Raw genomic sequence first — 24,462 nt, 5'->3', positions numbered from 1 at the left:
GTCCGAGCCTAATATTCTTTGGCTTTAAACATTTAATGGAAAAGACACGGTCATTCACAGCACAGACATTTCTAGGCACTTCCTAGATGCCAGGTGCCGAGCTTGGTGGTTGATTGTGCCAAGTGCTGGAGAAGTACAAAGACGATGATACCTTCCATACACAAAATGCTTTGCCATGTACCCAGCCCTTCCACAGGCTCAATTTCCTCCACAAAAATTCTGCAAGGTGTGCCTGTCAAGCAGGATTAGCATTGCTACTTTACAGGTGGGAAAGGTGAGTCTCAGAGGGGCAGGGAATTGCCAAAGTCCATGGTGAAACCAGGCCTGGAACCCAGGTTTCCTGACTCCCCATCCAGGCTCTTTCCTTAAACTTTTGATCCTTGGAAGGGCTCCATGACCCCGAGAAGGAAGCAGGCTAGAACTCCGTTTCAGCCCCCACCAAACCCAGCAGCCTGGGTTCTTCTCTTGTGTTCGGCAGGATCCAGGAAAAGCACCCGATCCTCTTTATTATTATTAATACAATCAGCAGTGGCATCGTTATTACTGTTATTCTTGGACATCAGAGAATTATGAACATCCTCAGAAATGGCAAGACACATGTTAGCCAGCTGTTCCCCATTATGCCCTCCCTGGGTACATGATATGCCTTTCATGTGCTTAAAATCATAAATAATTTTTAAAATATGTTGCTCTTATTTTTTATTCCAGGGCTCAAATGTGGTTCTCATAAAAGCTTGCTTTGGCCTCATTGTTACAGTCTAAGAGGCTGACTGCGATTCTTTCTCTTCTTACTTCTTTTTTCCCCTTGTCTCACTCTGACTCTCCCCTCCAGAGGGGCACAGCAGTGTGGTCTGAGGGCTGATTTGTTTTCTTCCTACGTTAGAATCATGTTTCTTCCTGGGATTCCAAGAAACCGAGGCTATAGTGATGTCCATTAGGGACACGAACATGTTACTGTCCCCATTTTACAAATAAAGAAACTGAGGCACGGTAAGTTTTACTAACATGCCCCACCCACGTCACACAAATGTGTGGAGATCTGATGATCCCAAAGATCAAGGAACAGGTGTTACAATATGAGATACAACAATATAATCTTGATTATCTATGAGTCACTTATCTACAGTGACTTAAGAGGGTCTCTCCTCGCAACTGGTATGGAAAACTGGCAGGAAGGACACAGACCAGGCATAAAGATGGAGAGTGAACCCGGCTGTGAGCATGCGCGCTGCTTACACCCCACAACCCAACAGACATTCATTCAGAGAACGTATCTTACAATGCGTTGTGCTTTCCTCTGCTCCTCCAGTCGCTGGGTAACTGAGGGTCAGCTGTTACTATTATGTACAGCATCTCGCCCATTTTGAGAGGCACGGCTAGGTTAAAGGTTATCATCGCACCCACCTACTCACCTTTAACGTCAAAAGGCTCAGACACTGAGAAGTCAACTGTGTGGAAGGCGCCACCAGAAGCCACTAGCTGTGCACTGAATAAGTTCTGAGGAAGAAAAGTGAACGGTGTGGCAGAATTCGCCCACTGTTCTCATCCCCCAGGTGGTGCCTGAGAGGGCAGAGGGGGGGACGCGGGCACATTCGTACACATGTAGGCGTGTACACATGCACAAGCACACGCTGCAGGGAACCGGGCCTCAGGAGTTCCATGAATAAGCACGTTGACCCTTGCGGGCGAGTCACACCATTCAGCAATCAAGATGCAAACATCGCTTCGCGCTGCTAAGATCAGTTGCATCCTAAAGACCCAAAGGCAGACCCTGTGTGCACATCGAGAAGTTAACCAGTCTCTTCATCCCTATCTATGCCTACAGGTCAACTTCCTGTCTATAGCAATGCTGAATGTAGCCAGTAATACATTTACAAAATGCACATGCTCTGATGTCTAACTCTGTATTCATTTATGGTTTTTAATTCTGCTTCAGTATGTCTTCTACACATGAATGAATGTTTACTGACTTTAAAAATGTGGGATAAAATCCAAACTATTTACATGGCTGACTAGGCCCTTATGAGCCGTGCCTTCTGCCTCCACTGCAGCTTCCGCACCCTCTGCCCGCAGTCTCTGGCCACACACACGCTGGCACACCAACCTCCTCGCAGGGGCCGGGGTTTTCTCACCTTGGGGCTGGAGGGCAGGTCCTTCCTTCTTCTGGGAAGGTTCTCACCTGCCCTCCCCACCTGGCAAACTCCTACCCAGCCCTCAGGTCTCAGCTCAAATGGTGCCCTCCCTCACCCCGTCCCCCACTAAATTAGTTTCCTCTAGCTGGCTCTCTGACCACTCAGCTCTTTTTCTTCTATGGCTACCTCCCAGCTCATAACCAGCTATCTAAATTCTGAACCCTCACCACACTAAAGCCACATGGGGCCAGGACCACTGTCACCACCGAATCCTAGGCCCCAGCAGAGTATCTCATACATAGTGATGCTTAATAAATATTCACTGGATGGATGGATGGATGGATGGATGGAAGGAAAAAGAAGGAAGGAAGGAAGGAAGGAAGGAAGGAAGGAAGGAAGGAAGGAAGGAAGGAAGGAAGGAAGGAAGGAAAATGTGAACTTCCAAAGGGTTAGAAATCCTCATACATAACCTGGCCCCATTCCAGGTACAGTTAGACTCTTCTTACGTATTTTTTGGTAACTGAAGGGGATATTGAGAGCCCAGATCAGGGGTGGCTACTAAGACACATGTACCACTGTGCTGCCACCCCCAACCCTTGCAGCGGCCCTAATGGGTCACAAAATTCCTTCCTAATGTCTTTGGATGGAGCCTCAGGACCCACGTCAGCATCGCTCTCCAGCAAGCCACCACCGATGAACTAGGTCTGGTGGGTGTGATCCATTCTTTCCTTCATTGACAAACATTGACTTAGTGATTGCTCTATACCAGGCCCTGTTCCCGGTGTTGCCGATACAGCCAGACAAAATCCCTGCCCTCGGGGAACTGCCAATGTAGTTGGGATACAGACAACAAAGACACGAACATGACTCGATACTGGGAAGTGCTGTGTGTTAGAAAAAAACAAGTAAAAGAATGGAGAGTGGCAGAGGGCCTGCCTCACACAGGGTGGTCAGAAGGCCTGTCTGATGAGGGAGCATTAGAGCTGAGATCCCAGTGAAGTCGGGGGCAAGTTCTGCTGGTAGAGGGAAGGGCAAGCGAAAAGGCCCTGAGACGGAAACATGCCTGGCATTTTGTAGGAACAGCAGGAGGCCGTCGTAGCTGGAGCAGAGCGAGCAAGTGGGGGAGTGGTGGGAAATTAACTTCTGCATCAGAGACGGCAGATACGGCACCCGCTCAGAGTCCCTGACATAGACGCCGTCATTTCTGGCCCCTCTCTGGTCAATATCCCTGTAATGCCCATGGCGGGAATCGGGTGTGACTTTGCCCCAGCCATGGGACAGATCTTGTCAATGGTCCCACCCTGTGTTGGCACCCAGTCCCCTTTTCAGCACTCTCAACTGTGACGTGCTGGGAAACGCTTACCGACCACCCGAGGGCTGGGCAATAGGGCTGGTGCTGCTGATTTGTAATGTGTGCTGATTTCCGCAGTGTAAATGTAGAGGCCCCCACCTTATCCACGGGGTATACGTTCCAAGACCCTCAATGGATGTCCGAAATTGCGCATAGTACCAAACCCTATATATACTATGTTTTTTTCTTATACATACATATCTATGCTAAAGTTTAAGTTATAAATTAGGCACACAAAGAGATTAACAAGATTAACCAATAATGAAACAGACTAATTTTACTAAGACACTGTAATAAGAATTACATGTGCTCCCTCACTCTCTATCTCACTGTCTCTCACTCTCTCTCTTTCTCTCTCTCTCTCTCTCTCTCTCTCACACACACACACACACACACACACACACAATATCTTACTGTACTGATAACCAAGATGACTACTAAGTGATTGATGGGTGGGAAGCTATTCGGCATGGAGATGGAGAACAAAGGGATGATTCATGTCTGTGGATAGGATTCATTCTAACCATTCACGGGTAGAATGGAGCAGGATGGTGTGAGATTTCACCATGCTACCCAGAACAGCATGCAATTGAAAACTCATGAATTGTTTGTTTCTGGAATTTTCTATTTAATATTTTCAAAATGCGGTTGACTGTTAAAACCACAGAAAGCAGAACTGCGAAAGGCGGGGTGGGGAATACCGTATGTTCACCATGGGCAATTTCAAGATATCAATGGTATAACGACCAGCTTTCAAAATTCCTGCAAATGTAACAATCTGATCTCGGGAGCTGTTACGAGCCAGCACATCACTGAGGCCAGCTCATCCTGGAAAAGAAGAACCCTGCCCATGAGCCCCCAGTGCCAGACGCTGACTGCCCCTGGTGGCTTCTCTGCCTCTCCTTTCCTGCTGGCCCTTCCCCACTTACCCACAGGGGCAGCCACGATCGAGCTGCCAACCAGGGAGGATGACCACACGTGCCAGTTACTCAGGACAGCCTGGGTTTATGGCTGTGAACTGGCATAGTTATTGACAGCTCTTTCACTCTCAAAAGGCCCCATACTGGATGAAACAGTCAACGGTCAGCAAGCCGCTGCCCCTCACGCTCAGCCTCACCAGCTGGGTAAGTGTCTCCCAGCCCTTCATAGATGAGAGAGCAGGGGCCAGTGTCCGGGCGCCGGCCAGCCCCCGCCTACCATGTACTACTGCCTGTGTACTCAGACAGACGTGAGTGAGGCTTTAAAAAAGAAAACCGCCACCCTTATTTCAATATTTTTTTAACCACGAGTCTAAAAACGGCTTAATAAAAAAAAAATTCAAATTCACTTCCCATTCCATTTTCATATTTTCTTTCTGCTTCACTGTTAATGAAAATGTTGTCACATTTTCATACCTCCAGCTCTGCTGTGGTCTCACCAGGCCTGCGCACGCATCTAGAACATGGCCGTGGGCCATCTCCGGCTCCTCCTCACGCAAACCGCAGCCCTTAGGTGGCACCGATTAGTTTTTCTGAGAAGTATTCCAGGAAAAAAACCAAGTCAAAGTATTCTGCACTCTTCCCGGCCAATTTAAATAGCAATCAAAGAGCGTGCACCGAAGCCCATAAAGATATCAGATACAAACCCTACCCTCTCGGCTGTGCCTTTATTCAAAACAAATGTTCAGGACAGACAGTGACAACACAAGAATAAGTCAAGGGGAAAGGCCCCACCTACGGCCGACTGTGTGTGAACAGCAACAATTCTGGTTAATTTAAAAGTTAGTGATGATAATATCAAAGGAATCTGTCCTGGAAGGCATGTGATGGCTGAGTAGACAGTGACCCTCTGCCCAGGACTCAGAATCTACAAGTTCTTCATCCATAACGAAGCTCATAGTGTTTCTCCCGCTCCTTGCCTTCTGATCACCAGGGAGGATTCACTAAACTATCAAAATAGCCCTAAATCACCACCTGGCAAAGGACGGAGCTGGTCAAGGGGAGGAGGGAAAAGAGTGTCTCTCCTGGTCTGGAGTTTGTGTGGACTGCACACAGCTGCGAACTGAAACCCCTGCTAGGGTACGGAGGATCACAGGCACAAGGAGATCCCGGGGCCGCGGGCACAAGAACTATTTGGCATCCATCAGTCTCTCGCTCTGAAATTTACTGGGCATCTATTATCTATGCAGCATCATATTAGAGTTTGCAGGAATCCACAGAAAACAAATCATAGTTTCTGTTCCCAGGGGATTATGGTACATTTGAAGCCATGAGAATAAGCCACCCAAAGCTGTTAAAGAAATCTAACAGGTAAGACAAATACTGACTGCAGGTAAAGGTGAGATCAGTTCAGCTGAAGAAGTAAAGGAGGGTCCATGAGGACAGTGAGATTTGGGCTGAGAGGCGAAGGAGGAGTTTATTGTTTATCTAGGGAGGATGAGGAGATTATTCTAAGACCAGAGGCAAATATTTAAAGTATTTGTAAAGACTCCAGGGCCTGGAAGAGAGAGAAAAGTACTCTCCTTTTAACAGGAGTCTAAATTGAGGAGCTCGAGGTAGGCTCCACAGAGGGGCACTGTTTGGAGGAGAAAAGCCCAGTACATGCAGAACTCAGAGGAAACCCAGTGACGTGATCAGGCTCAGGGTGACGGGCACCCAAACGAGGGGCAGGTGTCCACAGGCTCCGCACACGGCTTCATTTAAAACACAGCTTTAAGAGGTGGCAGATGTCGGAATTTTCACTCTTAGATATTTGGACACTGAATCAGAGTGTGAACAACCCCAAAGGGTATCTGTCCTCAGGTCCCTCCACTAACATCAATAATGAAGAAAGAATTAATGAATTCACAAATTGCCATTTGGCTTACGTGTGGACCACAGCATAACAAAGCCATGGCAGAGAATATAGGGTCCAACCTCCTTACTTTACAGCTGAGAAGGCTATAACCCAGCACGGTTAAATAACTCACTGGTGGTGACAAAATAGAAATGTGGGCTACCTCTCCCAGTCCAGCATCATTCAATCTAGATTGGAATCTCCCAAAGCATGTTCTGCAAATCACTGGTTCCCGGGACATCTATTAACACACCTATTAATAACCTGTTGGTGTTCACCAGGAAATAAGTTTAACAAAACTGAACTATTTTCTTTACTGCAAGCCGTCTCAGAACTTTTAATTGGTCAAATAAATTGTAATGTTTAGTGTTTCTAGAGTTTGTTAGACCACGAAATTTTTTTTGTAAAACAAAAAACTATCATTCTATCATATACACTTTGAGAAATGCTGTTCTAGACCATCCTACCTCAAGCCCTAGTCATGATTCTTCAGTAAAGTGAAAGGGTAGAGCTTTGGAGCCAGAGAGAAATGAGTTTGAGTCCTGGATCTAACCCCCTTCATACTGTGTGACCTTCAGTAGGTTTATTAACCTCTCTGAATCTCAGTGTATTCATGTACGATATGAGGCTAAGGCTAGTACCTACCCCATGTTGTCCTGAGGATAAAAACAAAATAATGCATGTAAGGCTCTCATCGAAGAGCACAGCTCATAGGAAGCACCCGTTATATTTAAAACTCAACTTAATTATCTGTTTATCAACTTATAGCTAGGGTTACTAGTTATTTTTATTTTAAGATATTTTGTTTGGATTGACATTGTTGAGAGTGCTTTTATGAATCTTTCTCAAATGTAAGAAATACAAAATGTGGGCCAGCTTTCAAACACACTAACATCCTTCTTTTACAGATGCCCCATATCAAGGCAAAAGCTCTAACTTAAACCAATGATTATCTTTGGAAACAGAAGCATATATGGGAAAATAACTGTTGACTTAATTAAGCAGCTTTTCTTAACCACACTGGGTGTGCTTCCACTGTCCATGCTAAGGTGGCCTCACCAGAGCAGGGATGTGAACGAGATGTAGACATGCCAAGGTCATGCAGGAAACACTTGAGCAAAGACTCCTCTAAACAACCACAAGCCCAGCATCAAGAAATGAACAAGGCTATTTCAAGCAATCTTAGAAGATGCAAAATAGAGTAAGAGTAATAGATTGGGATGCAGAGCAAGCCAACAAGCCTACTAGAGCCCCATTCTTGCCTTCTGCCCAGAGGAAAAGTGTATTCGTTTCTTATGGCGGCCATAACACGTTACCCAACACTGAGTGGCCTGAAACACAAACTTAGTCTCTCACAGTTGTGAAAACCACAAGTCTGAAATAGAGATGTCCGTAGGGCTGTGCTCCCTCCAGTGGCTCTACGGAGAAAAGCTTCCTTGCCACTTCCAGCTTCTGATGGCCCCCAGCATTCCTTGGCTTGGGGCTGTATCACTCCAATCTCTGCCTCTATCTTCACATGGCCTTCTCCCCTGTGTGTCTGTGTGTCCCAAATTTCTTTCTGTCTTCCTCTTATAAGGACACCTGTGATTGGATCTGGGTCCACCCTAAGTCCAAGATGATCTCATCTTGAGATCCTTAGCTAATTATATCTGCAAAAACCCTCTTTCCAATATCATATTCACAAGTTCCAAGGTTAGGGCTTTGACATATCTTTTTGGACACCACTACTCAACCCACTACAAAGAGGATTATGGACCTTAAAAGTACACGCCTCGTGATGATTAATTTTACATGTCAACGTGACTAGGACATAAGGTGCCCAGATAGTTTGGTCAAACATTATTCTGGGTGCGTCAGTAAAGGTGTTTTGAATGAGATAAACATGTGAATGCGTGGACTGTGTAAAGCAGATTGCTCTCCCAAATATGGGTGGGTGTTGTCCAATCAGCTAAAGGCCTTGACAGAACAAAAAATATGACCTCCCACAAGTGAGAGGGAGTTCTTCCTGCCTGCCTGATAAACTGAGACATTGGTCTTTTCCTGCCTTTGGGTTGAAACTGAAACATTGGCTTGACGTGGGTCTTGAGCCTGCTGGCATTTGTACTGGAACTACATCATTAGCTCTCCTGGGTCTCCACCTTGCTTTCTGCAAACCTTGGGACTTCTCAACCCCATAATCACTTGTGTCAAGTACTTGTAATAAATATAACACACACACACACACACACACACATCCTCTTGATTCTGTTTCTCTGAAGACTCCTGACTAATACAAGCCTCGAATCTGATAAACAAGAGGTGCTGCAGTCTTGGCCAGGCTGCGTGCCTGACCGTGGGTGGGCACCGTGAGCCTGGGGGATGGGCTTTCTGTGGAACTTTTGCGAAAGTCATGGTTAACCAATCAGAATCTTCAGAGAGACAATAATCGACATCTAAAAACAACTGCCAATAATTGACAAAATTTAATGAATTAAGATTTCCCTCCTAAGGGGCCACTCGGGCCAACAAAAATGTCAAGTTTCTTTGCTTTTTTTTAACTGAAATTATATTAGTTCATCAGGTAACACCGATTTTCTCACAATGATTGGAAAATTCTTCGTGGCAGTTACGTATGTTTTCAGCTAATGAAAAAGAGAAGATAAATTATTCTTTAATAAATGCAATTTAGTCGATTAAAATATTTTAAAACATGAATTCCATGAAGAGAATTAAAATATGAATGGTACTTCTGCTCTGATCTTTATCTTTTCTTTTCAATCACAGTTGACATTCAAGGAAAACCAAAGAAAAATAAACAAATGGAACTAGATCAAACTAAAAGTTTTTGCACAGAAAAGGAAACCATCAACAAAACAAAAAGACAACCTACCAAATGAAAGAATGTACTCATCAATGAAACATCTGATAAGGAGTTAATATCCAAAATGTAGAAAGAACTCATAGAACACACACACATACACACACACAATCCAATTAAAAAAGGGGCAGCAGACATGAATAGACATTTCTCCAAAGAGGACATACGGATGGCCAATAGAGCGTCGTATGAAAAGATTCTCAATATCACTGATCCTCAGAGAAATACAATTCAAACCACAATGAGCTATCACTTCACACCTGTTAGAATGAGTAACCTTTATCTTTGAATCAAGGTAGCTCATGAGTAATATATTATATTACTTTGTAGTACAACTCTCTCTGAACGACGGTTCAACATTACACCCTCAGTTTTTATCCAGAATCAATTAAGAAATGACCAAAGAACATTCCAAAACCTTATATGAACTCATTACTGAAAATATGTCCCTTACATTATTCATATCTTTTCTATAACAATTATGCCTTAACAACAAGATTAAGTTTGCGTCTTCTGGCAAAACAGATGTTCATTTTCCTGGATTACATGTGCCACAGTCCTTTCTGCCTTGGTTACCAGGAAACTCACAACGAAATTTGTCTCACCTGCCTTAATAACTTATTTTTTATTTCGATTATCATTATTTCTCTGTACTTCCCAACTTCCCCCTCAATCACATAGTTCTTTTTTATGTTTCCTTTTTTAAAAATGATCTATTTGTATTTATGCTTTTGGTTGTAATCCATCTCAAGTCCTATTTTGGGAAATAGGCTAAGATATGAATCAAATAACCCCAGATTCATGCGGGAAGAGCCAGGAAGAGAACTCAAGGTCTCCACTTGTCACACCTGCTGCCTATCCTTTAAAACGGGCGCCTTCAAGCCGTCCATCCTGTGCTGTGGGGCCTGAACACTCTTCCTGCTGGCTTCCCAGTGACTGCACTGCAGACCTTGCACATGGAGCCATTATGTCTACGGACACCCCAAGGACCCAGGCTGTAGGAAACAGAAATCCCCCAGCACACAGTCCAAAGGCCATCTGTTCCTGCCTCTCCACTCATTCCGTGTCTGGGCTTCTGGCTGCCTTGGCAGATTTAAGGGACTGGGCCTGTTTTCCCCCAACACTGCAGATGTTGGCTGTGAAGGAAAACAGCGAGAAGCAGCAGCCCTGGTTTGATGCCTACCGTGCTGCCCGAGACACGCCACATATGAACACCACCACCACCACCAACAGCAATACAGAGGTTATCTTGCATCGTGAGTGCCTCTACCCTAGGCATCCTAAATACATTTTTGCTGCTCCTTAAGACTGCCCTCCATGACATTTATTACTCCTGGTTTGGAAATGAGGGGAGCTCTGAGCCTCCTTTCCTAAAAAGGCATGACTTGCTGGAAGTTAACAGCATCTACTGGCATGGTTAGGACTCATAAGCTAAAGTCCTTACAGGCCCCTGGGAACAGCATACGTGACCCCTGCAATAATAGTTACTCTATTAATAATAGCTACAAAAGCCTTGACAGGATTGGACAAAAGTGATTTCCACCCATCCCAGGCATGTCACTTCCAAATTTAGTAGACTCTGGCTAGATTAGCAGGATTTCATTGACAAGAATGAACAGTTTTCTCCCCCTCATCCATGCCTGGCCTTGTCTCCGCTGCAGGCAGCACTTGGAGATTAAATGTAAGAGGCGAGAAAGTGGGGTGTTCATATATATACAAAGTGAATGAGAAATAAACATAGATGTTGACTACAATCTAGAAGAGGCACTTTGGTAATAGCTGAGGTGAGAAAGCACCCATTGCAAAACTTCCCAGGCTGCTCGGGGCCAAAGGCCAGGCCTTCCCACCCACTTCCTGTTCATGAATGAGTGTCCCTCACAAAATGCTGGCTCTTCTGTTGTTATTTTTGGAAAACAAATGCTTCTTTCCAAGGTTCCCCCTCCCAGTTAATATCTGTGCTCAGGACTCTAAGTCCCTGGACATATTACTATGGATTTATCCAGGTTTGAGATCTCGATTTCGTGATTTCCTTCCCATCTTCCTGGACTCTCTGCACCCTGCTGAGTTATGACACAAACTTCCACCGGCCTGGAAGTTGCTTAGCTGATCCCACACCATGCCTCAGTCTTCCTTCACATTCCCCCTGCCGTCAGGATGTGGCTCTCTGCAATCGTAGTTTATTCTCATTGTAGTCACTTCCCAAACCCATTAAAGGAGGAGAAAAATGCCACTGAACCCAACACTAACCCTCCACAGACTGCCCTGTCTCATCCCCCATCCCCACCTCTGGGCTCAGGTTCTCAGCTTAACTTTTAAAAACATATGCATCCTACCCAGCACACCAAGTTATATCCTCCCTCTCCTGGTTATGACACCCGCTGTGAGGTCAACAACAAACCACTGCATTGTATGGATACAAAGAAGATCAAAGTCATGTAGCTGAAGCCACAGAAGGACACCAGAACAGTCCACCTGTGTCGAGTCTGGGGCCCAAAAACTTTGGGGGTAAGTTCTTTCTGTTATATCTGAAGCCCTGTAGGAGCTACCACCTTGGCTTTGCACTCCCAACTCTCTGGTCTACCATATTTACATGCAGAACCTGTCCTGTGCAAATGAGCTGCTCTTTGCCAAAACATTTAATTAGTGTTTTGATATCTAGGCATGTGTGTTCTTCCTGTTGCGCCTTTGACCGTAAGCTCTCTGAGGGTCTCTCAAAAGACTCCCCTACAGTGGGAGATCCATCAGTGCTGGCTACCTATTGGGTCAGGAGAGAAGTTGGTTGGGGCACTAGGAATTGAGAAGACATATAAAAATATTTGAGAATACAGACACGATAAACTCCTATATTTCCATAGTCCTGGTTAAGAATTGGATTCTTACAACCTTCTAAGAAAAATAGGGCAGGAATTCTTACGTCCATATCACAGATGAGGAAACTGAGGCTCTGAAAGATGAAGTGACATCCCCAAATCACACAGCAAATAAGTGAAGAATCAAGGCCAGAAGTGCGGTCTTCTGAGGACTCGTCTAGTGCAGTGTCTACCACTCTATGCCTCCACAATGAAAAGGAAGGAGGGGCAGAAACAACCTAAGTGCCCATAAATGCCTGAATGGATAAAGGAGATAGGGCGTGTATTCACAATGGAACATTATTCAGCCTAGAGAAAAAGACATCCTGCCATTCGCAACAACATGGATGGGTCTGGAGCACATAATGCTAAGTGAGATAAGTCAGAGTAAGAAAAGTACTGTATGATATCACTTATGTGTGCAATCTAAGAGCTGAACTTGTAAAAACAGAGAGTAAAGTGGTGGTTACCAGAGAATGGAGGATGGGAGAATAGGACAGATGTTTAAGAGTATAAACTTGCAATAAGTAGTAAATAAGCTCTAGAGATCTAACACACAGTACAGTGAATACAAACAATAATATTGCATTATAATCATCAAACTTGCTAAAAGTCTAGAACTTAATTAACCCACTACCATAAAAAGGATAATTACATAACATGATAGAGGTGCTAATCATTACAACAATGGCAATCATATTACAATATGTAAATGTATCAATTAATATGTTACACACCTTAAATTTACACATTATGTCAAATATATTTGAATTATAAAAAAGTAAATGCAAAAAGAAGGAGAAAAACTCAGAGATGACTGTGTTATAATATGTCCTTACCCTAAACATCTTGCAAATTCAAGTGCAGGTGCCACTCAAATAATAATGGTAAGTTCCAACAGGCTAAATGTATATGGCACATAAACCCTGAGGGCAGATATGCTCTCAAAGGCATGAGCCTGTGAAAGAATGAGCAGAGAGCAGAGGGACCAGAGGCAGGCACTACTTGGGGACTGAGTCTGGGAATGAGGAGAAGAAGGTGGTACAGAAATAAGAGGTGTCATAGGGTGTTCAAAGAACAGAAAGATGCTAGGAGAAGACGTCAGGATAGGGAGGTGGAAGGGAGAGAGAAGAAGGGAAGAAAGCATGAGAGAAAGAAAGATGGGAAGGAGAGCAAAGACGAGAGAGAGACAAAGAGGGGAGAGTAGAAGAAGGATACACACTTCTGCGTCTCCAGGTTTCCTGCTAAAAGGATCATCCTGGGAGACAGAAGCAGCAGCATGGGCATTAGAGTTTTGCTCACCTTCTTTCCGTGGATCAGCCAGCAGAGATAAAAACATAGGAAACAAGATACAAATAGCATGAGATTTAGAGAACATTAGATGTTCAAATAAAACAGAGGAAGAAAAATACATACATACATTAAAATTAGAAGGAAGACAGAAGAAAGAGAAGATAAAGGGTTGGCCAAGTTAGGACACCACTGGAGGGAAGCAGAAGCCTCTATCAAGGCTAACGACTTGGATCGTGTTGGCAACAGATGGGAGAACATCGGTGGAGGAAGAGCGGAGGTCCGGAACAAACACGGTGCATGTACTGAGGGCAGCAGTAAGAGGCATGAGAGGTCTAAAACTAGGAGACAAAGAACACAGCAGTGCAACCAGGGGGGGAAAGATCAGTGTGATCCTTGTGAAACCAAGACACTCAAGCTCGTGACTCCAAAACACTGACCCTGTATTAGAAGAATATGTGTAGCTAATATTCCATGTCTGTGTTTGTTTAATAGCCATGTGTCCACCTGCCATGGAGGTCTCACCCATCTTCATAAACCTGTAAGAGCAGAACCCCCAGATTTTATCTTTCTTATGTCGGGGATTCATAATGATGTCACGCATGATGGCACTTGATAAGTAATTTCCGATGTGGATAGTCAATCTGTTGGTAGTGAAGATGGTGTAAGCATACCCAATGATGCTAATCAAAACGGTGTCGCCAACTATAAAGATGCTACTGATAGTGGAGACGGTGATGAAGGCAGGCGATAATAGTGATGCAGAAGGCAACAAATGCAGAGTTCTGTTAATGATGGAGAGAGTGGGATCATGGTCTTTAGAACGATGAAGACGGCCTCTGCAAAGCTGGGTCACCACGTATGAAATAACACTGTGTGGTGTGGGGGAGGGGGGGCAGGCGAGGCAAGGGAGACAGAGACAGAGACAGACAGCGACAGACAAAGAGAGAGATCGCCCATAGATCACACTCATGGTTAAACTAGATTTTTACCTGCCCCAGGACCCTTCCTAGAGACATCTCAAATGGTCAAAGCCAATACCCACCAGTTTGCCCTAAAATATCTGATGAAAATGAAATGCTGAACTTGTGGACACGTTTCCTTTCTCTTCGAAGGTATTTGCTGGATTTAATTTTACAAAGAAATCGTCACCTAGGCATTCCCTGGGGGAGACTCTTAAATTACACATAGACTATATCATCTAAAAAGGACCTCAAAAGTCATCTAAACTGTGTGGCTTTTAATCAGATGAGGATCAGAACTTCCGGGGATTTTTTTCCCCCCACAATACTGATGCCAGAACCTCATTCTATACCAACCAAAAAAAAAAAAAATCAAACTCCCAGAGAGTGGACACAGGCATAAAAATTTTGATCCACTCTCCAGATTAAGGTCCTTCTATTTTACAAAAGAGATGAGTGAAACCCACCATCGCACATACTTAGGGACGGAGTCTTCTGTCATATTATAATACAATAATAGGTGTCTTCACAGCAAGTAGGGTGCTATTCTCCCTGCGTGCTGCTGACCTGGTCAGCATGACCTGCTATCTGCTCTCATTACTGCATCCACTCTAAAGAAATGCCTGGCAGTGTTGGACCCCAAGAAGAGAGAGAAAGGAGGTACGATGGAGAAATAAAGAAGCTGGATCAGGACATGTGGCTTCTCATGGAGCACATCCCAGGTGGAGCGCTGAGGTGAAAGGATCTCCCAAAGCCAGCCTCTCTCCCCACCCCAACTCTCTTCCCTGTTCCACCCATATCATTGCCCCATACTTAGGATCCCTGGGGAGTCAAATATGATTTCAACTCCATAAAATTCATGTCCCACCTGGTCCTGTTCCCAATTATTCACATCCACCCAGCCCTCAGGAGGCCCCCAAACCCAGGAGAAACATGCTCGTACTTTCTTGGTAGGAACTTTGATCTTCAAGAATTCTGCCTCTCTGGCCAGCACCTGCCACGGGGCATGTATCCGGACAAAGACGGATCCCTGGCTTTTACTCTGTAAGGTAACAAGGAAGAAGAAATGGAAACACTTATAAGGATATAGCTTAGATGTCTGGCTCCCCAGCTTTCCCAAACTAGAAGCCCCAATCTGATGTTTCTTCAGTTTCTGGTTTTCATTCTCTTTAAACCTCACCAGAAGCCAGTCCCCTCCCACCCATACCCCCATCCACCAGTTCTGTTCCAGAAATGCTCTCATCGAAATCCATAGGGTTGTGTTCCCAAAGTATGGTCCCTGGGGTTTGGTGGCTTCAAAAGAAAAAAAGAGTTAAAACCATAGTGTTCACAGACTTGAAATGTGAGCAGTTGTGATCGCAGAAATCCCATTATCCCTTGATAGCATTCACTTGTTTTACCTCTGCCAACATTCAGTAAACAGCCTGCAATTTATCTCCACTCACATATTTTCTTCGTTTATTGTTAAGTTTGTATTTTTGCTCTACTATTGTGCCATGTCATAGCCTGAAATCACAAAAGTGGCTCACCTAAGCCTAAAAGTAAGATATAAATAATTTAAGTAGTACAACTCAAAATAATATCAAATATAAATCATAATCAGGGCTCCAATGTGAATATAGAGTATGAATCTACATCCCAGCACAACTGATTCTCCAAGGGTATTGATTTCACCCAAAAATGAGAAGTAAGGAAGGGAAATACAGTGATGAGAACTTGAAAATTAAGTCTTATTGACTTAGCAATCCATTTGGCCCTGGATTCAGTGTCTGTTATAAAAATTGGTCAGATTATAACATGAAGCCATTAAATTCTTCTCATCTTCAAATAAAACCTCAAAATTCTTTCCAGAAAAAGCACATACAGGAAAAAAAAAATACTTTCTGACATTAATTCAATTAATTTTATCACTAAAGAACGAAAAAGACCAGAACAAGGAGGAAAAACAGGCAAAAGCTCCATCATTTGTGAGAAGCTTCTAAAACTATCTGCGAAATTAATCACAAGCACTGTGTCCACAGAGAAAGTTGAACACAACAACAGCAAAATCCCTTCATCAAATGACTGTTGGAAATCACCTAAAACCCATGCACCACAGTGGGAAGATGCTGGTGTGCTGACCAAAATGCCATTAGGACACAGCCTCTGAGGGGCAAAATGGGACTCGGGACACAGAGGATACTATACAGAGAGAAGTGCTTGCAGCAGCTTCTTGTTCCATTTACCCCCTGAAAACCCATGCTACAGAAAAAAAGGAGGTTTTGGTTGCATTGCTGTATTTTTTTGTGAAGCAGAATGCATGGAGACCTGTACTGAGACGGCATCAACCCTGTGTACAGCCAAGGTGTCACTGTTCACATAAGAGCAGGTGTCCCTTTTGAAAATCATTCCTCATCTTCATCCACAAAGACCAGTTGGTGGTCAACAACATGCCCTCTGATCTTGGTTTAGTATTGAAATGATAGTGGAAGCCAACCACACACAGCCTCTGACCATCTGCCCCTGCAGCATGCCAGGCAGAGAAACAGATGACAAGCAGAAAACCGCTTTCCCTCCGGAAGTCCGCTGAGTACGACAGGGCTCATACGCTTTTGAAGTGATGAATAAAATAAAAAGATATTTTATGATGCTCCTAATGCAAGTGGAGACTATTTCTACAATTCTGAATGGCGGCTCCACAATACCTTCAATAATTCAAATATCCAGATCCTACCTCCGCTTCGGGAATGAAAGCTGATGATTTTACAAGGGAGAAGAATGAAAAAGAAACCAGGATTTCATGGCAAATTGAACTATGGGATAAGTCTGGGATACTCTAACATATACAAATACCTAAAAAGAATAATAATAACAGTGATGCTTATTTACTGAATGTGTATCATGTTCCAGGACAGAGCCAGGTAGTAATGTGCTCACAGAATCATCACAGCCACGCTGTATAGCAGGCACTATCACCATCTCTATTTTACAGTTGTGGAAATTAAGGCAGAACATTTTTAAGTAATTTGTCCAAAGTTACATAGGTAGTATGATTTTAAAAAAAAAAAAAAAAAAAAAAAAGCATTTAAATCCCGGAAGTCTACATTCTATCTGATTACTTTTTCCTCTCATCAGAGACAGATATGACGTGTTATTGAGCATAGTTAAAAACCACATCCAAGGGCTGCAACAGAACATAAAGGCATGCATTTTAGTCAAAAATTGACTCAAAGGATGGATAAGGCATCCATGAAGCAGTCCTAAGATGAAACACTCGACCTTCCAGCTGCCAAGTGGTCATAGTTATGACATAACAGTGGAAATGGACTTCAACGAGATGCCTCCCCAGTTTCCATATCCATCTATGGCTGCAATATCCAGGACTACTAGGCAGAGTCATCAATCATTTGCTGCTACTTTTAACTATAATTTAAGCTCTTCTAATTTAGTGAAAATAAAGAATAAGAAAAAAATCATCTGTGAAACTGACCTGCAGGTCAGTTCTCCATCATGGCCCCAGAAACAATGTTTTCGATGAAAATGGAAAACTACCATCTTTATCACTATGATGAAATCATGATTATTATTGATTTTAATATATTTTGTTTGGTTTTATTTTTAATTTGTGATGAATGCTTTTATTTTTTATTTTACCTAGAATCAAGTGGCTCAAGTGTGTACCAAATGTCCATTAAGTCGCTGCAGATGTTTAAAGTTTGAGAAAGGGTTGGGCGGGCCAAGGTCAAATCCTACGGACTTACTGGCAGACTGCTAGCTGTCCCCTGACAGCCATTCGCATTTTCTTCATTTTTTAACTAAGCATATGTCTGTCCAGAGTGAAGACTATATCTCCCTTGCAGTTAGAAGTGACCATAATACTAATTTCTGGCCAATGTGGTGTAGGTGAAAGTATTGTAAAGCAGTTTCCGGAGACCCTCTTCAGAGACAGCAAGTAGATGCCTTTTGCCCCCCATCTTCCCTATCCCTGATCTACTGCCTGAAACGCACATACAAGCATCTTAGACCTTGAGGTCAGGTCAAGGCCAAAAACAGCAAAGTGTCAAGAGTTCTGACTCTATAGACCGTCAGTGCAGCTCTGGGCTGTCTCCTGGATTTTTATGTGAAAGGTAAAAGTCTACCTTGTTTAGTCCATTGTGGTTTTTAGACTCTCTATCAATTGCAACCCAACCTTATACAAACTAATGCAAAAGTGTCCCCAGTGGGGTGGCATTAATTACTTCCAGCAAAGCATGCTTCTTCTCCATTCTCTTCAAATGGAACTTGCTTCAAATGAAAATAAAAGCTGGAATGCAATTTTGTGGTGCTAACATCTAGTCATCATGTTCCTTTTATGCCACGCAATATTGTTACCTTCTCATAGAAAAGAAACAGGAGAACCGATGTGAAATATTAGCTAGTGTGACTGGCTGTGTTTCTCAAAGAAAACAAAAACAAAAACTTCTGAGCAGAACTATCACCAAATGCAGAAGCTCTTTTTACTAAGCCAGGAATCTAAAATTGGAGGTTAACATAGTTTGAGCTAAAAAAAAAAAAAAAAAAAAAAAAAGAAGAAGAAGAAGTTCCTTGTTCTCTAGGCCCAACTGACTTCTCTTCTGCCCCACACTTGGATCCTTTCGGGCACAGTAGGGAAATGGAAAGAATTTGGGCTTCAGAGTCAAACGATGAGATTGGAATCCTGAATTTTATAGCTGTGGAATGTTGGGCAAGGCACTTAAATTAACCAAATGAGCCTCAGTTTCTGGATCTGAATAAGGAATGCGAGGCCATTGCAGGACTGTTGTGAAATTAGGGATAAAGTATGTGAAGTCCTTGCTATACTGCCTGGAGCATGGACCATTCAGTAGAGGTCAGCCAATTCGATGGTGACTAGCTCTACCAAATAAAACGACTGTTACTTGCAGGGAAAGTATGTGATAACTCTTCATGTTCTTCAAGCACCTAGAACAGGTCCTCAGTGAATTCCTGAGATTGACAGAAAAGACTTGGAGAAAAACAGTTCCTGTTAGATTCAAATTGTGAATAAGTAATCCTAGTAAGTTTTCTGCCTTGAACTTTTAAAATTATCTATAGGATTTTCAAAATGCCTCAGGTACCCAAAAGGAATTCACGGGTTCGAAATATAGTGCATCTCTAGAATTTGAGGACGAAATCGAAAAACATTATTTTCTGAAACCAACACAAAATTTAATATATAGTATAAGAGATTAGCTATGAGAGCATATAACCCATCCCTAAAAGAGATTTTATAAGTAAGTAATCAATGTGATTGGAGGAGCTTCCGAATATCAACAGACAACTAAAATTTAAGTTCACGGAAAATGAGCTGTAACACATCATTTGGTTCTAGTCAGCGCGCAAAGATTTCTGCAGGAAAGAGCAAGCTTGTCCATCTGGGGGATGCAACTACTCCAGTGGCAAGAAATATGAAGTCTGTGACAGGGCAGGAAAACTTCTGCAACTCAACTGAAATGCACCACAAAAGCTATGCAATTTTTTTCAGTGTGATTCCGTTTTTATAAAACACTACAAATTCTTTCTCCAGTTCCTGGGTATCAGGGAATTACCTAAGAAGAGATTGTGAGTTCTCTGGTCAAAGGAAATAAATAATCCTCAGTCATAACCAGATTCTTGTTTTTCTCGGTCTCTTTTAAGTTGTGTTGTCTGGTGGGTTCCTAGACCTGTCCACCACAGAGTAAAACTAAGTAAGTAAAAATTCACAAAGAGGCAAGTTCAGGTCGCCATCTTGAACGTGTGTCTGTCTAATCAACCAGGGTCTCACTCTCTCCTTCACTCTCTTCCTCTCTAAAATTGCCTCAGCAGCTGGCCTAATCACACGCACATTCTCGAATGCTCCAGAACTCCCTTTCCTCCCCGGACTCTGGCCACACGGCCCTTCTCGTTGGTTTCCAATGTTCCAGACAGCTTCCCACCTTGGCGCTTCTGCATCCTGCCGCCTCCCACTTCAGAACCTCCTCGCCCTCTATTTCCTCCACAGCAAAGTTCTCTGCAGCCCCAGACCAAGCCAACTCCTAATAAGGTCTCAAGTGAAACATTAATTCCTCCAGGATGCCTTTCCTGAACCCCTTGGTTTCCCTTCTTGCCCACGTCGCTCCTGTCCTCCTCCTTCACAGCATCGACCACTACTGCAATCACTGTAAGTAGGTGTTTAATGCTTGTCTTCCTGGCTAGACCTTAAGCTCCATGAGGACAAAGAATGTGTCTTGTTGACTGCTTTGTCCTCAGCAGCCACCATAGTACCTGGAATTTAGTAAATGTTCAGTTAGTATGGATTGCTCAATACATATATATACCTAATAGGTTCTGTTAAGATCCTGTGACCAATTTCTAAAAGTTAGCTCCCATAGCCCAGAAAGTAATTGGTGAGCTTTGGCCAACCGAGTTTAAATCTAGTTCCATTTTAAGAGAAAAAAATTATCCTTAAGTGTCATTTCTGAATCCTTTCTCATGTTGACAACTAAAGTTATCCAAGTTTCCACATGATCGGGCACCTAATGAAGACTTGTAGGAGGCCCTCTCCATGCCTATCTGTATCCCCTGGTCCTCACAGCATTTGCTCCCTAGAGGTCTCAATGCACGGACACAAATTCGTTCTGGTGCTCACAAAACACACCCTGAACTGAACTGGAATTGGGTATTCCTGAAACCTCTCTGCCTTCTGGGCTTGTAAGAGTGGTGTAGCATTACGGAGAAGAATCAGGGATACTCTGGAAAATAAGATTTCGAATGCAAAAGGCGTTAGTCTCTCTACTTGCCAAGCATCGGACTTTCATGATGCTATTTAACATTTCCATGCTGACAGTTGAAGGCAGAGCCAGTTGACACACACAGTGAATTTCAGAAGAGTGAACTGATTTGGCCAAAAGGGCTCTGGAGATGAAGAAATCTCCAAAGACACCCAACATACCTTTCTCAAGTAACAAATGAAGACCTGGAACTCAAGAAGCTGAGTTACTTGGGCATGGACATACGACCAGTTAGTAGCAGAGCTGGAAATAGAATCCAGGTCTCCTGACAATGGTATCCATCCCATAGTGCCTGTGAGGGACAGTATCACACAGCCCTGAGGGCTCCCAACCCATCCAAGGGCAACCTGAAGCCCCTCCCTTCATGAGGGGCGGAGGAATGACAGTGGGATGGGGCAAGTTGCGCCCCCAGCCACCTCTCTTCAGTGTTCCAGCGACTGTTCAAGGCGTTCAGCAGGGACCGGAGGATATATGCTCCTTCTGGTGAGATTATCCGTATTGTTTATGTCTTGCTGTTGTTATCCAAAGATTGTATGTGGCTTCACAAGACCACGGCCTCCCTCTAGAGAAACAAGAATGAATGGGACGCAGCCCCAGCCAAACACTGGAAACTGATACTTCACAGCCTTTCCACATACTCCTGCCAAGCCACCTCGACGCTGACCCCAGACGCCTGAGTGTACTCTGGTCCCAGGCCCTGCTGTGAGCCGAGAACATCAGCTGCAGCGCACTGTGGCCCAGGCTGCCAGAGGAAGGGTGGGGAGGTGAGCGTGTAGACAATGGAGAGGAGCAGGGCAGGGCCAGCCTCCTCTAAGACATAGGCAACCCAGGTTATCTTAGATCAGCAAGGACCAACAGCATATGGTCCCACAGGGAGCACGAGAGAAACCCCAAGGGCTCCCATGTTCTCAGATCGTTATGCTTGATGTCCGCAAGCTGGAGAAGTTATGCCGGGTGGTGCTGAGATTAGGGCCGGGGCAGCCATCATCACAGACTTTTGAAACAAGAGCAGGAAATGAGATGGCCCTCAAACTGCTCCATCTGAGGAACACCATGGTCTACCTGGGCCATCGTTAAAACCGAAGTCTCAACTTCGCTTCAGCTACCGGGAACCTCAACCTACAATCAGGGAGCAGGCTCTGCCTGGACCCCCCAGACACACAATGACCTGGAATAAAGCACAGGGAAGAACATCCTGACTGGAGGAGGAAAAGGGAAAACTCGCTTTCTTGGGAGGTCCTGGATGAGAGCAAGGGACTCTCCCCGCAACCCTTCTCCTCCCCAGGCAAAGGAGAGAATGAGTCAGTGATTAGCAAAAGTAGGGGGGCAGGAACGAATGGACAAATGCTCACTGACCCCTGTCCCAGAGACCCCAAAATACCGGCAGCATGACCCCTCTTATAGAAAATGCTTCACGTAGTCTCCAACCAAAGATTGGGGACCACTCTGCCAGGGTCCTATGTAAATAAAAACACAGCCAGTCTTGTATTTTGTTTCAAAGCAAAGAGCCACCACCAACGTTCCCGGAAGGAGGAGGCATTCTGGGCTGGGAGGATCCCTGAGGGCAGCTACCAAAACGGGCAGACACCCAGAAAAGATTATATCTCTGACCTGCTACCACAGTCTCTACTCTGTGCACTGCATGTCCCTGCACTCCAGACAGAAGCCGCTGAAAAGCCTCTGTTCAAAGCCCAGGTGAAGACGAAGTAGGAGGGGAGCATGGGAACACCATGGCATCAGGCCCTCTTACGCACCAAGGGCTGAGAGAACCTGCCCCGCACCGAGTCCCTGAGCGGCAGCGGCCCCCAAGGGCGGCGGCACAGCACCCTGGAAGGAGCTCCACATGGGAAGTCGGCAACGGAGTGAAATTAAGTGTTCTCTGGACTTCACTCTGCTTCAAAAATCTCACAGAGGAAATGGCAAAAAGTCGTCACCGTGTGGGATAGGTCATGGGAAAGTCATGGGTGCTAATGCCTGAGTACTTGGTCTCGGGCCCCAACTCTGTCGCTTACCAGCTCCCCCATTTTTGGCAAGTCCTCAAAGCTCTTAAAACTCGGAGCCATGTTAAAGTAACTATAATGATTAATTATAATACCACCTGTAGGAGAGAAGGATGGACTCTACAAAGAGACATGTGGAATTTCGGGGGGGGTGGAAGATATGTTCATTATCTTGATTATGATGATGGCTACACAGGTGTGCACATATGTCAAAACTCAACAGATTAGATACTTTACATGCAGTTTATTACACATCGATTATACCTCAATACAGGTAGGAAAAAAGATTTGCAGAAATGTAAAACAGTGCCACACCTCACGATTTTTTTTCTTTTGAAAAGTATCATTGCTTTTCATTAAAATATGTTATTTATGTTAAATAAACATATCATTTAATAAGTTGTTATATTTTTTATTTTAATTAATAAATATTCAAAAGTTAATAACGATTCCACGATATCTGAGTCAAATAAGATTATATACGTGAAAGCATTTTTCAAACCATAAAGTATATGTATATAAAATGACTGTATTAAGAGCAAGCTCACAGGCAGCTACTGTTAATCTCTGCCTTGGCACTCAAAGTGCAGAGCATACCCCTGCTCTCTGGACCACGAAATACATGCCCTTGACCTCTAGGGGATATCATCACACTTGAAGAGAAATCATAGCTGAGCCATCATAGCTCCTGGCATGTACCTGACCAACACCAAGTGAGGTTAAAGGTAATAGAAACTGGTTCTCTCTGTAATCCGCAACGCAGAAAATAACAGGCTGAACAGAATCCATGAGCCAGAGAGCAAAATTCTACAAAAAAAAAAAAAAAAAAAAAAAGTATAAAATTCCATGAGCCCTGAGGCTGTCGACAGAAAGAACAAGGCCTTTCCCAAAACTAAGGAAGGCTAGAGAGCTGACGGTGAGGCTTCAGGCACACGAGCCCAGCCACAGACAGAGGGGGAAAAGGTCACAGATAAACCATGAGGAAAGACCAGAGGAAAATGCGGCCCTTTCCTGGTCGTCACAGTAAAACTATTTTGGACAGCAGACATTCCGCAAGCAGAATCAGATGCAGAACGCTAACTCTCAACCATGTGCGTGCTTCCCACGCGCCCCCACCAGGACACCGCGAGCATTTCAACACCCAGGGGAATGGAGACGGATACAGAGTGGTGGGCAAAAGGCCCCCTCATTAGGTGGTTGAGAGATACTTAGATCAAGGATGATCAATAGGTCCTGGTTGGGCTGGGACTGTCCCAGTTTATTTCTTTTGCTTCACCATCCTATCCAGGTAAGCATTTTAGCATCATCAAAAATGTTCCAGATTGGATGATAAATCATAGAGTCACCTATGGATCAGCAATAAGCACCACTAAACTCAATAGCCATTGAACATTTGGGTGGAAATGTCCAGTATCTCCTTTCTGACCGTCATTCCTTTGGCCC

The 24,462-nt window shown here is 44.1% G+C and overlaps 1 protein-coding gene across 3 annotated transcripts in view; it reads right to left on the bottom strand.

Annotated features, from left to right (window-relative positions):
* ANO2 (anoctamin 2) overlaps positions 1–24,462 on the bottom strand; it is a 291,146-nt gene that overhangs the window by 203,330 nt on the left and 63,354 nt on the right. For 2 of the 3 annotated variants that reach the window (XM_016162764.2, XM_016162767.2), the window contains exon 4: positions 15,199–15,297. The exons of the other annotated variant lie outside the window; for it this stretch is intronic. In XM_016162764.2, coding sequence (XP_016018250.2) covers positions 15,199–15,297 — 99 coding nt within the window. The remainder of the gene's footprint in view (positions 1–15,198; positions 15,298–24,462) is intronic. 3 annotated transcript variants of the gene reach the window in all.

Source organism: Rousettus aegyptiacus, unplaced genomic scaffold (assembly GCF_014176215.1).
Source record: "Rousettus aegyptiacus isolate mRouAeg1 unplaced genomic scaffold, mRouAeg1.p scaffold_m13_p_2, whole genome shotgun sequence".
Lineage (NCBI taxonomy): Eukaryota > Metazoa > Chordata > Mammalia > Chiroptera > Pteropodidae > Rousettus > Rousettus aegyptiacus.
Note: the sequence above shows the minus strand (reverse complement) of the source record. Positions and strands in the feature narration are given on the sequence as shown.